The sequence below is a fragment of the Pygocentrus nattereri genome, chromosome 6, assembly GCF_015220715.1.
Source record: "Pygocentrus nattereri isolate fPygNat1 chromosome 6, fPygNat1.pri, whole genome shotgun sequence".
In the NCBI taxonomy this organism is placed as follows: Eukaryota; Metazoa; Chordata; class Actinopteri; order Characiformes; family Serrasalmidae; genus Pygocentrus; species Pygocentrus nattereri.
Window position 1 is genome coordinate 45504677 of NC_051216.1, and position 20147 is coordinate 45524823.

At 41.9% G+C, this 20147-nt stretch overlaps 1 protein-coding gene across 14 annotated transcripts in view; it reads left to right on the forward strand.

Moving 5' to 3' along the window:
• Positions 1-20147, forward strand: part of stxbp5l (syntaxin binding protein 5-like) — a 249217-nt gene that overhangs the window by 219152 nt on the left and 9918 nt on the right. For 5 of the 14 annotated variants that reach the window (XM_017703045.2, XM_017703046.2, XM_017703050.2 and 2 more), the window contains 3 exons: positions 484-666; positions 15049-15147; positions 19615-19854. In XM_017703045.2, the coding sequence (XP_017558534.1) occupies positions 484-666; positions 15049-15147; positions 19615-19854 (522 nt within the window). The remainder of the gene's footprint in view (positions 1-483; positions 667-15048; positions 15148-19614; positions 19855-20147) is intronic. The other 9 variants (XM_017703048.2, XM_017703052.2, XM_017703053.2 and 6 more) reach the window with 3 other exon arrangements.

Consider the following 20147-nt stretch of genomic DNA (forward strand, 5'->3'; position numbering starts at 1 on the left):
CTCCTTTGTTTTCCTCATCAGCTTGCACTGACAATGCTGCTATTATATATGACCATTTCTCCTTAACTGCCTCTCTCGTCCTCTCTCTCTCTCTCTCTCCATTTCTCTCTCTCTCTCCACTTCTCTTTCTCTTTCCCATCTCTCTTATTCTGTTTTTTTTCTTTTTCTCTCCCATTTTATCTTCATCTCTCTCTATCTTTTCTTTCTTTCTCTGTTGTCTCTCTTTCTATTTTTCATTTCCCATTTCATGACCTTCACATCTCTTTCTTTCTCAATCTGTTCCTCTCTCTTTTCTCTTACCCAACTCTCTCTCTTTCTCTTTCTCTTTCTCTCTCTCTCTCTCTCTATCTCTCTCTCTCTCTCTCTCTCTCTCTCTCTCTCTCTATCTCTCTCTCTCTCTCTCTCTCTCTCTCTCCTCCTCCTCCTCTCATAGATTTTCTAACCTCAGTTCCGTTCGTGCTAATGCTCTGCCCGTTCTTACAGATCATGTGAATGGACATTGCACTAGCCCGACCTCCCAGCCCTGTGTGCCCGGGAGGCCCCGTGTCCCTGGGGGCCCCGAGGGGCCGCGCCTCAGCCGCAGGGGGCCCGGCCGACCGCCCTTCCGCAAGGCCCAGTCCGCCGCATGCATGGAGGTCTCTTTGCCTGTGTCCTCCCTCACCGAAGGTGTGTGCCTGTTCTCCCTCTCTCCCTCTATCCCTCTACAACAGGGGGCTCAACTCTGGGCCTGGTGGGCTGCCAATGGCAAAGTTTGGTCAATTGCCTGGTCTAACATGCCTGCATCGATCTGATGGTGATGATTGATCTGCATTGATCTTGAAACCAGTAACACAAATCATAGATGCCTGAACGAACAGAGCAAGTGAAAAGTGTAGGGAGAAATACAGCTATATATCTGCGGTAAGCTGTTGCTAGGGTATTGCTAGATGGTTGTGAGGTGGTTAGTAAGTTGTTGCTAGGGTAGGTGGTTGATAAGTTGTTGCTAGGGTATTGATAGGTGGTTGGTAAGCTGTTTCTAGGGAATTGCTAGATGGTTGTGAAGTGGTTGGTAAGTTGTTGCTAGGGTAGGTGGTTGATAAGTTGTTGCTAGGGTATTGATAGGTGGTTGGTAAGCTGTTTCTAGGGAATTGCTAGATGGTTGTGAAGTGGTTGGTAAGTTGTTGCTAGGGTAGGTGGTTGATAAGTTGTTGCTAGGGTATTACTAGGTGTTAGTAAGTTGTTGCTAGGGTATTACTAGGTGGTTGTGAGGTGGTTGGTAAGTTGCTATATGGTATTGCAAGGCAGTTGTTAGGTGGTTGATAGATTGTTGCTATGGTATTGCTAGGTGGTTAGTAAGTTGTTGCTAGGTATTACTAGGTGGTTAGTAGGTTGTTGCTGGGTATTACTAGGTGGTTAGTAGGTTGTTGCTAGGGTATTACTAGGTGGTTAGTAAGTTGTTGCTAGGGTATTACTAGGTGGTTAGTAAGTTGTTGCTAGGGTATTACTAGGTGGTTAGTAAGTTGTTGCTAGGGTATTACTAGGTGTTAGTAAGTTGTTGCTAGGGTATTACTAGGTGGTTGTGAGGTGGTTGGTAAGTTGCTATATGGTATTGCAAGGCAGTTGTTAGGTGGTTGATAGATTGTTGCTATGGTATTGCTAGGTGGTTAGTAAGTTGTTGCTAGGGTATTACTAGGTGGTTAGTAGGTTGTTGCTAGGGTATTACTAGGTGGTTAGTAAGTTGTTGCTAGGGTACTACTAGGTGGTTAGTAAGTTGTTGCTAGGGTATTACTAGGTGGTTAGTAAGTTGTTGCTAGGGTACTACTAGGTGGTTAGTAAGTTGTTGCTAGGGTATTACTAGGTGGTTAGTAAGTTGTTGCTAGGGTATTACTAGGTGGTTAGTAAGTTGTTGCTAGGGTATTACTAGGTGGTTAGTAAGTTGTTGCTGGGTATTACTAGGTGGTTAGTAAGTTGTTGCTAGGGTATTACTAGGTGGTTAGTAAGTTGTTGCTAGAGTATTACCAGGTGGTTAGTAAGTTGTTGCTAGGGTATTACTAGGTGGTTAGTAAGTTGTTGCTAGGGTATTACTAGGTGGTTAGTAAGTTGTTGCTGGGTATTACTAGGTGGTTAGTAGGTTGTTGCTAGGGTATTACTAGGTGGTTAGTAAGTTGTTGCTAGGGTATTACTAGGTGGTTAGTAAGTTGTTGCTAGGGTATTACTAGGTGGTTAGTAAGTTGTTGCTAGGGTATTACTAGGTGGTTAGTAGGTTGTTGCTAGGGTATTACTAGGTGGTTAGTAAGTTGTTGCTAGAGTATTACTAGGTGGTTAGTAAGTTGTTGCTGGGTATTACTAAGTGGTTAGTAAGTTGTTGCTGGGTATTACTAGGTGGTTAGTAGGTTGTTGCTAGGGTATTACTAGGTGGTTAGTAAGTTGTTGCTAGGGTATTACTAGGTGTTAGTAAGTTGTTGCTAGGGTATTACTAGGTGGTTAGTAGGTTGTTGCTAGGGTATTACTAGGTGGTTAGTAAGTTGTTGCTAGGGTATTACTAGGTGGTTAGTAAGTTGTTGCTAGGGTATTACTAGGTGGTTAGTAGGTTGTTGCTAGGGTATTACTAGGTGGTTAGTAAGTTGTTGCTAGAGTATTACTAGGTGGTTAGTAAGTTGTTGCTGGGTATTACTAGGTGGTTAGTAAGTTGTTGCTGGGTATTACTAGGTGGTTAGTAGGTTGTTGCTAGGGTATTACTAGGTGGTTAGTAAGTTGTTGCTAGGGTATTACTAGGTGTTAGTAAGTTGTTGCTAGGGTATTACTAGGTGGTTAGTAAGTTGTTGCTAGAGTATTACTAGGTGGTTAGTAAGTTGTTGCTAGGGTATTACTAGGTGGTTAGTAAGTTGTTGCTAGGGTATTACTAGGTGTTAGTAAGTTGTTGCTAGGGTATTACTAGGTGGTTAGTAAGTTGTTGCTAGGGTATTACAGGGGGTTAGTAAGTTATTGCTAGGGTATTACTAGGTGGTTAGTAAGTTGTTGCTAGGGTATTACTAGGTGGTTAGTAAGTTGTTGCTAGGGTATTACAGGGGGTTAGTAAGTTATTGCTAGGGTATTACTAGGTGGTTAGTAAGTTGTTGCTAGGGTATTACTAGGTGGTTAGTAAGTTGTTGCTAGGGTATTACTAGGTGTTAGTAAGTTGTTGCTAGGGTATTACTAGGTGGTTAGTAAGTTGTTGCTAGGGTATTACAGGGGGTTAGTAAGTTATTGCTAGGGTATTACTAGGTGGTTAGTAAGTTGTTGCTAGGGTATTACTAGGTGGTTAGTAAGTTGTTGCTAGGGTATTACAGGGGGTTAGTAAGTTATTGCTAGGGTATTACTAGGTGGTTAGTAAGTTGTTGCTAGGGTATTACTAGGTGGTTAGTAAGTTGTTGCTAGGGTATTACTGGGTGGTTGTGAGGTGGTTGGTAAGTGGTTGCTGGGATATTGCTAGGCGGTCATTAGAGTGGTGCTAAGTGGTTGATATTGTATCCAAACTGGTTCCTAGGGTATTAACAGGTGGTTGCTATGTTACCCCAGGTGCTATGCAGTAGCTGTGGTGTCCTACGTGGTTGCTATGTTGTTGCAGTTGTTTTTCCAAATTCCTCTGGATGAAATTAATCAGTGATAAATACGTATTCCTTTTCCGAATTTTCACCTTTTCAGGCTAACTGACATTTTTAATGAGCAAGTTTCATTCATGGTCAGTCTGATTGAGGCTTAAGCCATCAAAAAGGTATCAATGGTCAGTAATTAATAGGCTACCTCAAGCAAAATGAAAAATCCCAGGGGCTTCAAACAACCCGATGCATTGTTTCCTAAAGAATCGTTTAGTAGGTATATTAGTGCATTGATATCACCAAACTGTGTTGGATGGTGGCTCCTCTAGACCAGAACTGATGACCCCCACCCTACTACCTTCACCCCTCCTCCCTTTATTCCTCCCTTTCCAACCCCCTACCCCCTTACTCCCTCTTGCATGTTGTCCAGTCACAAGGGGATAGAAGTTAGGAAGAGGGTAGGTAACCACTAGCCATGTTCACTGACTTGATTTGATTGCTTTTTCCTGACCAGAAATTGGTGACTTCAAATGGACCTGTCACTCTGTGATTGTCCAGCAATGAAGAAGACACAGTGCCTTTTTAAGTGCCAATTTCCGTTCCTCGTTTCCGCTGCCTAAATTATGAAATATTAGTCCAGCGTTTTTGTGATTTCTGTTCTCAGCAGGTTTGTGTCACAGCTGACCACATGAATTGGTGATGTCTTAGCGTGTTGAAACATCTTGAGTGTGGACAGTACAGCTTATATTTGTTGAGACTGTGAGATCATTATAAGACAATTCCACCTATTTCTGAATATTTTTACTTAAATTAAGTGAAATGATCTTATTTCATTGGCACATAACCTCATCTATGCTTATAGGATGTAAAATTATAATTTCACCTGATTTGAATAATTAAAATAAGCAAAAAAAGAAACATCTAGAAACAGGTGGAACAGTGTTTTACTAAGTGAAAGAATGAGAAACGAAGGACACTTACCCTGGCAAACCTTTTTAGAGACCCCTCCTTTTTAGCTCCACCTTGCTGGTGTACAGTTAGAGACTGTAGTCCATCTATTGATGTGCAGTTTGTCTTGGCCATCCTCTCCTCTTTTATCAGTGGTCAGTTTCTCACCACAGAACTGCTCTAGGCAAGATATTTCAGGGTGGTGGTCCCGTCTTAACCAAGCAGTGAGACTGATGTGTGTGTAAAAACCCCAGCTACTGCAGTCTTGGTCAACAGTGGTTGCGTGGTCAGAAACTGAGAGTAATAAATGGGGTCAAGAGTGCAGAACAAATTGTGCTTGACAACAGATGGGCTACAATCTGTGAGTGGCAGTAGGTGTTTCTTATAAAGTGTACAGTGAGTAGAAGGAGAAGGTCAGGATTTTTAATAATGTGGTCAGTGAGGGGAAGTAAAAGGTCAGTGTTTCTAATAAAGTGGCCAGTGAGGGGAAGTAGAAAGTCAAAGTTTTTAATAAAGTGGCCAGTGAGAGGAAGTAGAAGGCCAGGGTTTCTAATAAAGTGGCCAGTGAGAGTAAGTAGAAGGCCAGGGTTTCTAATAAAGTGGCCAGTGAGAGGAAGTAGAAGGCCAGGGTTTCTAATAAAGTGGCCTGTTAGGGGAAGTAGAAGGACATGGTTTTCAGTAAAGTGGCCAGTAGAGGAAATAGAAGATAGAAGTTTCTGAAGTAGAAGGTTAGGATTTCTAATGAAGTGGCAAGTGAGGGGACGTACAAGGTCAAGGTTTCCAATAAAGTGATCAGTGAGGGGACGTACAAGGTCACGGTTTCTAATAAATTGGCCAGTGAGGGGAACAGAAGATCAGGGTTCCTAATAAAGTTGCCATTGAGGGGAATATAAGGTCAGGGTTTCTCATACAGTGGCCAGCAGAAGGTCAGGGTTTCTAAAAAAAAAGTGGCCAGTGAGGGGAAGTAGAGGATAGACGTTTCTAGTAAAGTGGCCAGTGAGGGGAAGTAGAAGGTCAGGGTTTTTAATAAAGCAGCCAGTGAGGGGAAGTAGAAGGTCAGGGTTTCTAATAAAGCGGCCAGTGAGGGGAAGTAGGTCAGGGTTTCTAATATAGTGGCCAGTGAGGGGAAGTAGAAGGTCAGCGTTTTTAATAAAGCAGCCAGTGAGGGGAAGTAGAAGGTCAGGGTTTTTAATAAAGTAGCCAGTGAGGGGAAGTAGAAGGTCAGGGTTTCTAATAAAGCGGCCAGTGAGGGGAAGTAGGTCAGGGTTTCTAATATAGTGGCCAGTGAGGGGAAGTAGAAGGTCAGCGTTTTTAATAAAGCAGCCAGTGAGGGGAAGTAGAAGGTCAGGGTTTCTAATAAAGTGGCCAGTGAGGGGTAGTAGAGGGTAGACATTTCTAGTAAAGTGGCCAGTGGTCAGGGCAGAAGGTCAGGGTATGTAATAAAGCAGCCAGTAGGTGGAAGTACTCAATAGATGGAATATACACTGAACATGGCCAGTGACTGTACATTCCCTACATTCAAGATGTTTTCACTTGGCTAAGATATTGTTTGCAGTCATTGATGTAAGAGAAAAAAGAAAAAGAAAAGAAATTACACAAACCCCATCGGAGTGAATCACAAAAATGAGCTTTGAGGGATTTCTCCATCCCTTTAATGTTTGAGACTGTACTAATGCTTCAAACATGGAGCTGAACTCAACTACTGCACTAATCCCAGCAATCCCGCTCATCCTGAATGCTGTTTGATGGGTAGGTAATACGTTTAAAGGCAGATGCTTCCACCACAAGGGTTTTCACATCAAATGTGTGACACTGTTTATTTCTCACTCAGACTCAGTCATACATGCTTGTGTGGCTTCCAGCTTTAACACATTCCGCAAACTAAGGCCAGTTTCTCATGTTTCTAAAATTTATTTACCACACTTTTTTAGAGTTTGACGTGGTTTGTAAACAACATACAGTACATGGAAATTAGCCTGTACAGCCTGTTTTGAGTTCATTTTCTTTGTGATGTCACAAAACCCAATGCATTTACATATATCCACCTGGTCAGACAGCAAGTTAGCCCACCCATTCATGCTAAAGTTATACGGAGTGTTTCAGGCCAGGCTGCCAATACAGGGCAGCCAATCAGAACAGAGCTCATTTACATGTTACAGTTGTAAAGGAACAGCCTGTTTAATTATGGGACAAAGTGAGGATTTAAAGTGGTCATGGAAAAATTAACTGACTGTTTTTGGTACATAAAACTGTTCAAACATCATGAGCAGACCTCAGAACCTCAGGACCTCAGGGTTTCTAATAAAGTGTTCAGTAAGGGGAAGCAGAAGGTCAGGGTTTCTGATAAAGTGGCCAGTGAGGAGAAGTAGAAGTGGTCCGTGAGGGGAAGTCAAAGTGGTCAGTAAGGGGAAGCAGAAGGTCAGGGTTTCTGATAAAGTGGCCAGTGAGGGGAAGTAGAAGTTCAAGTAGAAGTGTTTTACACAGGAAAACAAATGTAAGAAAAATTTAGAATAAAGGGAAAAAATTGATGTTTACTTTTCACAACAGATTCCCCAGTAATACAGGAATAGACAAATCAACAGAGCAGCAAAATGACCGTTTCTCCTGAGATGATACTTTTTTAACTCTACTTTCAACCCTGATTTTCAGCACACTGTGAAAATGTGCCGTCAGATTACCTTTAATTTTGCATTATGTGTGAAAACGGCAAAAGAGTGTTCTAACAAGAGAGCATTCACAAAATTGGACGGTAGTTCTGGCCGCTATGTTAACAGCATTAACCCGAGTTTGCAAAGATGTGCTAATTTGAAAGGAGATAAAAACAGTAATTCACCGCCACTGAAAACTGGCTCATCTGACTGCACCTATGTAAACAACACATTCAGGGAAAAGGTGCTGCTTAAAACATGCCGATAAACCTGTGTGCCTGTGTGAAACCGCTGGAGACAATGAAAATGTTTCAAATGGATACGATTCAATCTCACAATACTGGATGAACCCAAATGGACTGAGTTCTTATAGTTTTGTGCCTGAATGTGTGTGTGTGTGTGTGTGTGTGTGTGTGTGTGTGTGTGTGTGTGTATATATGTGTGTATGTGTATATGAGTGTGTATGAGTGCATGTGTGTGTTAATGTATGAGTGTGTACGAGTGCGTGTGTGTGTGTGTGTGTGTGTATATGAGTGTGTATGAGTGCATGTGTGTGTGTATGAGTGGAGTGCATGTGTGTGTGTGTATGTCTGCATGTGAGTGTGTGTATGTGTGTATGTGTGTGTGCGTGTGTGTGTGCGTGTGTATGAGTGTGTGTGTGTATGAGTGCATGTGTGTGTGTGTGTGTATGTGTATGTATGTGTGTGTGTGAATGTGTGTGAATGTATGTGTGTGTATGTATGTTTGTGTGTGCGTGTGTGCGTGCATGTGTGTGTATGTGTATGTATGTGTGTGTGTGAATGTGGGTGAATGTATGTATGTGTGTGTATGTATGTTTGTGTGTGTGTGTGTGTGTGTGTGTGTGTGCCCTCTGGTGTATCTCAGCTGTCTTCTCTCCTCTGAAGGTGTCTTCTGGTCCTGCTGTGACAGCATCACAGCGCCTTGTCTCAGTGCTTTTTTATATTGTATCAGCTGTCTGTGCTTATTGTTCACATGCACCTCATTGATCAGACAGCCTGAGAAGACTGTGACGCTGCAGCTCTGCGTGTGCTGTGCTATCGCACTGCAGCACCGGCGCTCTGGCGTCACTTTCCAAACACTCTCTGATCTAACGTCAGCGGCGCAGTCTGACCGTCTGTGTTCCTAATCCTGTTCACATGAAGGATAAACCGCAGGACACATCACTCAAACAGTGTAAAACGTGGCACGAGATCACATGATTAGCGCAAACACTAACGTCAGTAACTGGCTTTAAGGCCCGACTTGGCTAATCAGTCATCAGCCGTTCATAATTTTCACTTAATTTTTAAAGTAGTATAGTATAATCAAGGCAGTCATAATTAAAGCCCTTTTAAATTATGTTAATCGCCGTTTATTCTGAATAAGTCATCAAAGCTAAATGTAAACGAAAATAGACTTTGACTTTACAATTAGAACAATATCGTTTATATGGTGGAAAAATAGAACATGCTTCATGCAACTGTCTTTTTGAGTTGTTTCATGCCACTGTCAAGTTGCCTGGAAATCATGTCGCAGGCAACTCACAACATGCAGCTAGTAGCGTGAGAGTTTCAGCATGTGAAACCAGCCGTCACCACGCTAATGTTAACTATCTATCCTCATAGCTTGGTCTTTCACATAAAGAAAATAAGCATAAATTGAAATTTATAGCACTCTAAATGTAAAAATTGAGTCTGCGAAAATTTCCTTTAAGGCCAAATGAAACATTCGTCAATGTTCTGTAAAGCTATCTAGCTTGTCAAGCCTCGCAATACTAGCCACAAAACACCACATTTAAGGCCAAGGCATGGATAATTCAGATTAGTTCGATCTTCCATTTTTGGTTAGTGTAGTGGGTAACACGTCTGCCTTCTACGCTGTAGACTGGGGTTCAATCCCCCGCCTGGGTAACCACCCTACACTATACCAATGAGAGTCCCTGGGCAAGACTCCGAACACCACCTTCGCCTTCCTGAGTAAATTGATCAAATTGTAAGTCGCTCTGGATCAGAGCGTCAGGTAAATGTAAGTAAATGTAAAATGTAATATTTTGATGTTGTAGCAGATTTGATCATGCTTGGTTAGCTAGCACTGTTTTGTGTTTTTTTACATATCTTTCCACATTTAATTTCCCTCTGGCGAACCAAAGGGGAGCTACTCAATCAATTTCCGAACTTTCAGAACAGCCGATCGATTCTCATTACGCTATTTTCCTAAAGCTATCGCGCTTTTGAAGCTAACTCTCCGGCGCAGAGCAGAGCGTTTTTCCCCCCGTCGCATCGGAAAATGATTGTCCATTAGAGAGTATCCGTTGCTCCTGTGGTCTCCGTGCGAAGCGTGTGTCCTCATTGCTGCGGCAACAGGCATGCGGCTGCACAGCGGGGTCGCAGAGATAATTAAAGGTCAATTAGCAGCGAGATGAGCCGGGCCGCGGCTAATGAGACACGCTACAGGAAGTGAGGATGGCAGGAGGGAGGGATGCTGGGATACGCAGTGTCACATTGATACGGAGCAGGGAGGGAACATGCACACAAGTGCTGTGTGTAGACACACTGATATGAAGCAACTGCAGAGCAACGGTTACACAAGTGAACACAAGGGCTGACGATCTCAGTTCAATGAACTAGATGTATATCGCCACCTGCTGTTCGTCTTGGGCGCCGTTTGCACATGCATGTTTCAAAAATGGGCATCAGTCAGTCAGTCGGTCAGTCAGTGACCTGCTGAGAGGTTCAGCCAAAATTGGAAGAATTTCATATTTGGCTCGTTCTCCATTTGGAGCGGGAATTAAGGAAAATACGTGTTTAAAAAATCGATCTTTCATCCCAAAACTAATTAATCTCAATACGTCCGTTAACATCTCCTACTATCATATATGCAGAAACTAAAGCTTAACGCAGAACATGTTTAGTCAGTGGTGTTGTATGAATGTGATGTAACACCAGTGACGGCGACTACAGTGACCTTCTGGTTAAATCTGAGGATTTTGTAAATTGGCTACTCATTGGCGGCCTCATCAGGTGACCTTGTGCAACTGTTTAAAACCAGTAATAAAAGTGATGTCTGTCATTATTTTGACAAACTTTAGTTACGCAGCCATTAAAGCACAGGACACCAGTGACACACAGAAGTTCTGAGCCGCCTGATAAACAAAACTAGTAATAAAGTAATGAAATATAGTGAAAGTCTGACTCGCCTTCACATGCCTCGAGATGCTTCCTCTCTGATGAGCCTCGGCCCAAAGAGGCAGTTTAATAGAGCTGAAAATACCGTGTTAAATGTAAAATAAAAGTCCTGATAACACAATTGACCAACATCTCTGTGGTGAATGATTTTTTAAATAAAAAATTGATTTTTAAATGCAGTATAACGTTAATAATATGAAAAATAAACATGAATCTGTTTTATACAAATTCCCAAGTTAAAGCTCTTAAAATATTGTTTCATATTATAGTTTCTCAAATGTTGAAAATTGGTTTTGAGCTGTTTTGTGAGCGATTATGAAACAGGATAAAAAAAGAAAACTCTGAGAATCGTGAGGGAGAAGTGTGGTTTGATCTTAGGTCAACTGTGTAAATGTATAAAACCGACTTTAGGAGCTGTGACTAAAATGTTCAGCAACTTTTTAAGCCCTGAGACCTTTGTGACATGGTTTCCCACAGCAAATGAAGAGTGACCCATTTGTTAGATCACATTCTTCATAAATTAAGTAAATGGCTTCAAGAAGTCACGTTATTAAAGATGCTGGCCGGATTAAAAGGCAGGAATAGCCGGCTTATTAACTCACATCGTCGCTGTCAGATCAAAACCTCATATCTATAGCAAAGTATCTTTCCAGGAGATGTAAAGCAATCCGTGTAAGTTAATGTAACAGATCTTTTTGAACCATCTGTTGGTCCATTGGGTGTGAAATTTTGCTGTGGTGTAAAGGCCAATGGATGCTTTCAAATTATTTAACAGAAAATCTTAGAAATGGACAAAAATGGAGATGGTTTCGTTACCGCAACGACAAAATGCTTCCATTCATTTTCCGTTTATCAAAGTTTTCGCGAGCTGAACCAGTCAGAGCTGGGGAAACAGTGGCAGCGCTTTGGCCCTCCAGAGCCTGAAATACTCAGAGGCAGCACAGCCTGCAATGAAAAAGCATCGCCTCTGAGAGAAGACATACAGCTGCACAGCTACAGCAGACAGCAAGAAACTCCAGCTGGGGGAGATCCACCATGAGATCTGTCAGGTGTCTCTGAGGTTTGATTGACAGCTGATGACCTGAAATAAGTCCCTTAGAGAGAGAGAGAGTGAGAGAGAGAGAGAGGGAGAGAGAGGGAGAGAGAGGGAGAGAGAGAGCGAGGGAGAGAGAGGGAGAGAGAGAGAGAGAGAGAGAGAGAGAGAGAGAGAGAGAGAGAGAGAGAGAGAGAGGGAGAGAGAGAGAGGGAGAGAGAGAGCGAGGGAGAGAGAGAGAGAGAGGGAGAGAGAGGGAGAGAGAGAGAGAGGGAGAGAGAGAGCGAGGGAGAGAGAGGGAGAGAGAGAGAGAGGGAGAGAGAGAGAGAGAGGGAGAGAGAGAGAGGGAGAGATAGAGTGAGGGAGAGGGAGAGAGAGAGAGGGAGAGAGAGAGAGGGAGAGAGAGAGCGAGGGAGAGGGAGAGAGAGAGAGATAGAGAGAGAGAGAGAGAGACAGAGGGGGGAGAGGGAGGGAGAGAGGGAGAGAGAGAGTCAGAGAGAGAGAGAGTCAGAGAGAGAGAGAGAGAGAGAGAGCGAGGGAGAGGGAGAGAGAGAGAGAGAGATGGAGAGAGAGTCCCGCACTACAGTGGAAATCTTTCCCTCCTCTATCATGAAATATTCACACAAACACGACAGATGCGGCTGTGAGCATTCACACCAACGTACACAGAGTGGCTAATGAGCAGATGTTGTCCTATTAGATGTGGTTGATGTCTGTTATGAAACACACTGAAGGTCAGCTTGTGTGTGTGTGTGTGTGTGTGTGTGTGTGTGTGTGTGTGTGTGTGTGTGTGTGTGAGTGTACTCCAGACTTATTTAGAGCTTTTAAATAGACGCTCCAAGTTTTTTAAGTAAAAAAGCAAAACCATTTCTTTCCCACTTCTTTTTGGTTCCTTAGGTTAAGTTTTACTGTGAGCTTAATGTTGGGTTTAAAAGCATTCCCATAACAATCCCTTTACAATACGGATATGGTGCTACACAAAGGTCAGAGTCCTTCACCCTTAATTTACAGTCAAAATGGGTGTTAAGTACAAGTTATTAGTTTCTCAGTGTCAGAGAAAGAGCAGAAAACCATGTATTTAAAAGGGAAATTACACCGAAGCCTTAACAACAAAACATAAGATCTGTATTTTTACATTATTTAGCATGTCCACTCTTTACCTTGATTGCAGCTTCCATTCTTTTCAGGAGACTCACTTTCGGTTTTTTTCAGAGAAACCTGCAGACACACTTCCAAAGTTCAGTCTTAGAAGTTGGTTTAGCATTTTCTGCTGCTCACAATCTAATAAAACACTTTCAGCGATGTTGAGGCCTGGACTCTGGGGTCAGTCCACTGTTCTCAGAACACCAGCGGCTTCTTGAACAGCAGCACATCCTTTCAGACCCACAGCGCTGAGTGGTCTTCTCACAGTGGAAGAACGGACAGAAGCACCTGTGGATGTTTTCAGATCTGAAGACTTTCTCTTCTCTCACAATGATGGAAGCTTTAAGTGCTGTTTACCGGATGGTGGTAGTTTTGGTGTCTACTAGGTCTTATAGGTGGTTCTTATGAGTCATATTTTCTTTGGAGCTTTTTTTTTTTAAACTTGAGTTATGGAAACTCACTTTGACTTTTCCCCCCGCAAGCGGATCATCTTAGATCTAATCTCTTCAAAAATATCTCCTGAGAAATGAGTAACTTGTACGTAATTGCCTGTTCGACTGCAAATGAAATAATGGTCTCTGACTTTTGTACAGTATTATACTTGCATGTTTGTTGGCAAATACCTACGCAAACGCCTGTGTGTGACGCCCCCACATGTTCGCATATGTGCAGAAGCAGAATATAAATCAGCCTTAAGAGCTACAGGGTATTGTGACAGAGTACTTCAGTGGTGGACAACATTTGAAACTTTCTATACTTGAGCGAATAAAGAGGTTCTCTTGGTGAAACACAGGGAGATTCACTCAAAAGAGGCCCAGCCTATTCTGCTGTAACTCCCGTTAGGATGAAGCAATCAGAAAAATGCGGTACATATCTTGACGTAGTGTTGTGCTCTTGATTGAATTACATGTGATGTTGGAAGTGATCTCCGTTTTCTGCCAGACTCATGAAGGTGTACGGGGTCTGCACCTGGAAGTTGCAAACAGAGGTTAAACGTCACGAAGGCTGTCCGGCCCCTACCTCATCGCTCTGATGCAGGGGAATCCCGGCTTGCTCGAAACTCCTTATACTGAGGAGCACGTTGCACATTGTTTGGTTCAGATTGCCTCATCCTAGCGTGAGTTATTAGAGAATATTCAGGGCCTCTATTCAGTGAATCTCCTTGTATTACTCAAATAAACTATGAGTGCTTTTTTTAATCTTTTACTCGAGTTAAAGTACAAAAGTGCCTGCTTTTTAATGTGCGTCAGTACCAAAAGTATTGCAGGATATCCAGTCAACTCAACGTTTCTCCCGTTGTTTCTTCAGCTGTACTCCTGATCCACACTGCTGGAATGTCAAGTATCTTCTTATATCCCTGTGTTACTTTTGTTTAATCCCAAAAGCCTATGAGAGGTGTCTGGGCCTCCATGCCTACTTACAGGTTCTAAGCTACTACAGAACATTTGGTATTTAGGGAAAGGAGAGGGAAGGATGCAATGGAGTGAATCTATAAGACTCAACAAAATTGGAAATTCTTTAATAAAGTACAATAAAGTACAGATTTGTCAAAATTTCTACATAATTCCATCATTGATTTGTAACCAAAGTCATGCAGAGTAGTTTGATGTGAAATGGTTTATTGTAAAGCAAAATACAGACTCCTTCCTTTACAGTGGTGGTGATAGGAACCAGGCGTCACCATGTCTACAACACACATATAGCCATGTTATTTACTATGCAGAACCTCCAGTGAACCTACAGGTGAGTTTTTTTTATATATAATGTTGATGAAACTGGTGAATTTGAAAAAGAAAAGTATTCTTTGGGGTATGGTTTGCGCCCTGTATGTACCCTTCTACCATGAATGACTCGATGTCCTGGGCATCAGGCAGTGTATTAGTAACTCATTTTGTAAACTAATACAATGTAAACCTTCTGTGAGGGAGCTTTTAGGGGTGGACGTCTGGTTCCTATCACCACCAGTCTGACTGTCAGTTTCTCTAGAGCATCTTAACTATGCAGAAATTTTGAAAAGTTGATGGACTTCTCCTTCAAGTATAGTAACAAAGTACATGTACATTTCCTCACCCTACAACATTAAGATCAGTGGTTTTCCTATAGGGCTTCAAACAGGCCTTTACTGCTCTTCGTATCTGACTGCAGGAAAGCTGAGAAAGGAATGGAGCGCTGAGGCCGTCGCTGCTCCAGCAGATGGTTGTAAATGCTGTGGGTTCTAACATGTCAGTTTTTTTTTTTTTTTTAAGATGGAGATCAAAGAACCCTCCCATTTGTCTTCACCGGTTGTGTTTGCTTTCTCTCCTCTGTCTCTGTCTGAACTCTGTATTGTTTGAGTTTGTGGTTTTGGTCTGTTGCGTCTGTGTCCGCGTTGTTTATGTCTGTATGTGTTGTTTTGGTGGACATGCCTATAAATGTTGTGGCGTCTCGCTGTGTATGTGTGTGTGTGTGTGTTTGTGTGTGTGTGTGGCGCTGATGGTGTGCTGTGTGTGTGTGTGTGTACTGCTCGTATGTACTGTGTATTGTGTGACGGATAGGTTATGCGTCCAGGCGGGCCATGCTGCAGCAGCTGCATGGCGTCACTATGTACTCACACGATGAGCACCACACCACCACCTACTCCTGGAATGAGAGAGGTAAGACGGGGAGGGGGCCGCGGGGGGCCGAACCCCATCAGCGTCTCATCACGCACTGCGTCCAGTCCTGTCCCTCATCACCGCTTCTTCACGAACCCCTTCGTTCTCGTCCTGTTACACTCTTATGTCGTCTCCAGGTCCCGGCTGGACTGAGTTGCAGTGTCGTCCTCTCTGTCTCTCTCCAGCTTCTGCAGCACTGTCTCACGACCACATCTCTGTTCCATGTATTTAGGTGTAGGTTTCCAGGAGCTCCTTCCTTTTAAAGGGCCCATATCGTAGAAAAAACTTTCCTCGCTTTTTTGAAATCAGTCTGTTAGAGTTCAAAAATGTATCACTCTCCATTCCATATATGGAAACTAAGCTGAACAACGCCCTGTTCTGAATTTATTGTTTTTGTGATGTCACAAACACTAACACATTTACATATATTTGCCTGCTCAGCCTACAGCACCGTAGCCACGCCCACTCACCATATTACGGAAGTTATAAGGAGTGTTTCAGCCTGGAGCACTTTCTCAATCAAGGACGAATTAAATTGATTGTTTTGTGATGTCACAAAAAACAAAGCATTTATGCATATCACTGCTGTTGGAGCAAAACCTCAATTTTTTCTCGTTTTGTAATTTTTGACATAATTTGAAAATACCTGTTGACCTTCACATTTTGACAAATTTCATGAGGAATGGAACAGAAGAAATGGCACAAAATTACTTGGAAAAAAATCTGGTTCCATTGACTTACATTAAAAGTTAATTAAATTTTTTCCTTCTCCTGTAAAGTTACGATTTTGGAGTTACAATTTGTTCGTAGAGATAACAGCAATATCCTCCTTTTCAGATAGTAGTTCGGCTTTATCTATTCATGCTGAAGTTGTAAGGAGTGTTTCACCTCTGATTGCTTTTTGTTTGAGGCATAATACAGGACAGCCAATCAGAGCAAAAGTCACTTACATATTATTAAAGATACATCCTGTTAGATTTAGACTAAGAGAGGTTGGAAAATTATCATATAAAAATGAATTATGAGGGTTTTTGGTACATAAATTGACACAAATGTCATCAAAAAGTGGATCTCAGGAAAAAAGGAAGTAAACAAGAAAAATGTTAGATATGGGCCCTTTAAAAAAAAAAAAAAAAAAAAAATATATATATATATATATATATATATATATATATATATATATATATATATATATATATGAATCATAAGGGAAAGGTTATGCAGTAACTCCTTCAACTGCAGGCTTATTATTCAGTTATTATTTTATTATTATCCTATTATTGTAAATATGGGCCTACTTAGAGGTTCATAGGGTTTAAAAGAATAGCCAAGTATTTTTTAACATAATCACAATCTACTGCATTGGTAGCTTGTGGTTTTATGACATATGTAGAATATGAATTTACAGTAGACGCCAATGGCCAGTTGCCCACGCCTTGAATTTGTCTATAATAATCAACTGTACGCAGCAAATGCAGCAGACGGAGACAGAGAGCTGGAGTTAATCATCCTGCCTAAAGTTAAAGCAGAATTCCACTAAGTTTTCAACTTTTATGCATAATTCAGTCATTGATATAGATGGAAACAAAGTCATTCAGAGTGCTTTGAGGTGTAGATTTCTTCACAGTGGTGGTGATAGCCATTTTATTTACTGTACAAAACCACCAGTGAACCTACACGAGTCTTCTGAGTTTTATATGGAATGTTATGATACTAAAATAATTATTATAGTTATTTATGGACTATTTTGTCTTAAAACGTCTTGCCTGTATCCCTCCATATCCCTCCACCATGAACAGATTTTAACATTTTTGACCAAAAGCTCCTCAGCTTTTTCATTTCATGCAATAACTTTCTGTGAGGGAGCTTTTAGAGGTGGACGTCTGGTTCCTTTCACTACCAGTGAGATCAATACGCACTTGGAAAGTTTTCTAGAATGGCTCGTTTCACACCAAACCACTCTGAATGACTTTGTTTATGTCTTAACCATTTAATCAGTTATGGCAAATAAGTTCTGCTTTAATAGAGCTGTGCTTACAGAGCTTCTTTTGGGCTACATCTTGGCTTCCCATTATAAGACATATTAATCTAGACAGAGCTCAGTAATAAATCTGCTCTTCACTACTCAAATACACTTTTTTTTATTTATTCAGGAAAAAAAATCTGATACCGCATAGTCAGACAGGACAATTCTGAAATTGCTGTGTCTACAAGAACAGCTCTTGTCTGAAGTCTGTTATATTCACTGATGCCTTTTTAATTACAAGTCATTTGGGAACGATGCCAGATGTTGACAGATTAATTGAGAGAGCCTAGCTGATAATTATATTGTTAGTAGACGTTTTTCTGCATTGTTGCATCTACCAGAATGCAGTATCTGTTGTTGGTGGTCTGATGCCGTAGATTAGGCTTGTCAGCTGCTGTACACATCCATTACTTCATTAACCTGATAATAGTCATGTAGTATGTTGTAAGTGACGTCTGCTTTTGCTGTACGTATGTTTATATACATTTCTCTATTACTGTAAATCTACCCTGACTATTACTTAATGCATGACATAGCATAAAATATTAACACTATTTGAAGGCAGACCCTTTGGGCCAAACCTCATGAAGAGATCCTCTAGGCCAGTGGTCATCAACCCTTCAGTGGTTAATGAACACTGCCTTACGCCAAGCCCTATGGATGTCCGCTTTGGGCCAAACTACATACATAGATCTTTTGGGCCACATTCTGAGGATAGACCCTTTGAGCCAAGTCAATATGGATGGCCCTTTGGGACAAATGCTTTGGATACAACCTTTGGGCCAAACCTCTTGAATAGACCCTTTAGACCAGTGGTCAACAACCCTTCAGCAGTTAATGAACACTGCCTTGGGCCAAGCCCTATATACATAGATCTTTTGTGCCACATTCTGAAGATAGACCCTTTGAGCCAAGCCCTATGGATGTCTACTTTGGGGCGAAACAATATACATATACATGGGACGAACCCTATGGATAGACCTTTTGGGCCAAACCTCTTGAAAGCATGACAATGCATAAAATATTAATACTATTTGGAGGCAACCTACAGAACAAAGTTCAAAAGTTTGAGCACCCCTGGTCAAATGACCTGTTTTGTTGCTGTTCAACAGATGTGCATATGAAAAAAGAGAACACAGTTATGCACATTAACTTCAAAATTACTGTTTATTTGCTGAATTTAACATCGGAAGGAATAAAACCTAAAAATGTGGCCTGTGCAAAAGTTATGGCACATCTGCTGAGGCTTCATTCCCAAAGTAATGGAACCAAGTAGAGGCCCAGGGACCCTTATGTCAGCTTCATAAAACATGTTGAATAGCGATTGCTGCATTTGTAAATGTTGAATCAGTGCAATATGCTATTCATTGCTTATGCGTGTGTTATGAAGTCCCTAAGTGCTGTTGTGTCATTAATTCAAAAATACAGAAATGCACATAAACAAACGGAATAAGCAGACACTTACTATGTAGGTATAGCATGATTAATTAATTATTCAGTGGTTATGCATGTGTTCTGAAGTTGCAGGCTTCAAATCAGCCCAGTATCCACAGTGATATCAATTAATATGCAAATGTGGGTTAAATTGAAGTAATCTTGTTTGTACAGTCATACAAGTACAGTCATAATATGCACATGCTTTTAGAACATACCTCAAAAATGAAAGTATTTGAGTAGTTGGAGGATATTTATATACCCTTTATATAGATATTGAGTGCATAGAACTATGACAGCTAGCTTACAGCTTAGAGAGAGAGAGAAAGCTAGCTGGGAGGTGAATCAGAGAGGTTCAGAAATGCTTCATATGTGTGGGTCTGACCTTATAAACATGCAGTGGAGGATATGAATTGGAGGCAACTCCAGGTCAACCTAGTTTAACAGTGGCAGGACTTAAAATGAATGTGTAAATGTGTTGTTCGCTGAATGTGTTCATACAGTGCAGTCGTGCCTGTGTAGGAGTGTCTTTGTAGGAGTGTATGTGTAGGAGTGTATGGCTTCTGTGTATGAAAGCTTTGTCTGTGCAAGCCTCTGATATTCATCTGTCCTGTTAAAACTGCAAAACAATAAAAAACAATTTAGAACGAAGGGTGTCTCTTGTCTTTTTCTGTCACGTTGTCCTGTTTACAGTCTTGTATTTGTAATTGCTTAAAACGGCCTGTGGCTGTTTTGTGTCACATCGGTTTGGTTTACTCTGTAAAAGTGTAATGTGCACATATCCAAAGAGCGAATTCACTCCAGTCTTGATTCTTTCTGCTTTGCAGCTCCATCATGCTGTTCCAGTCCTTAAAATGTCTTCCACTTTCTCTCTATTTCTCTGTTTCTCTCCTCCCTTTTACTTTTTCCATTTCTCTTCTCACTTTTTTCTCTCTTTCGCTCTCCCTCTCCTCCCCCTGCCTATTCCTGTGTGTCCTTCCACGCTACCTCCTCCTGGTCTTTTGCAGAGAGTCGGGAGAACTCGTTCAGCCGTTCGCGGAGCTCCAGCGTCTCCAGTATAGATCGGGACACCAAAGAGGCGGTGACGACTCTGCAGTTTGCTGAGTCCTACGGCCGCAAGTTGGACACGCTGCCCACACCGTGCCTATGGGTTGGCACCAGCTTGGGCTTGGTGCTGCTTGTGCCCATGTCCATCCCCATGGACGAGCAGGAGAGGATGGAGGAGCCCATCACTGTGGCACCCACTGGTGAGCAACACTTTTGCTTTGCTAGCAACAAGGGCACCCATATGGGCAGACCCTTGTAGGATAGATCCAAACCTCATGGATAGAACCATTAGGCCAACCTCAATGGGTGGACCCTTTGGGCCAAACCTCATGGATAGGCCCTTTGAGCCAAATCTCATGGATAGGCCCTTTGAGCCATATCTAATGGATAGTCCCTTTGAACCAAACTTACTAAACCAACTCTGAGGGTCAAGCACTGTTAAACATTGGTAAACATTAAGGCACAGACACTTTGAATCAAATCCTATGAATTG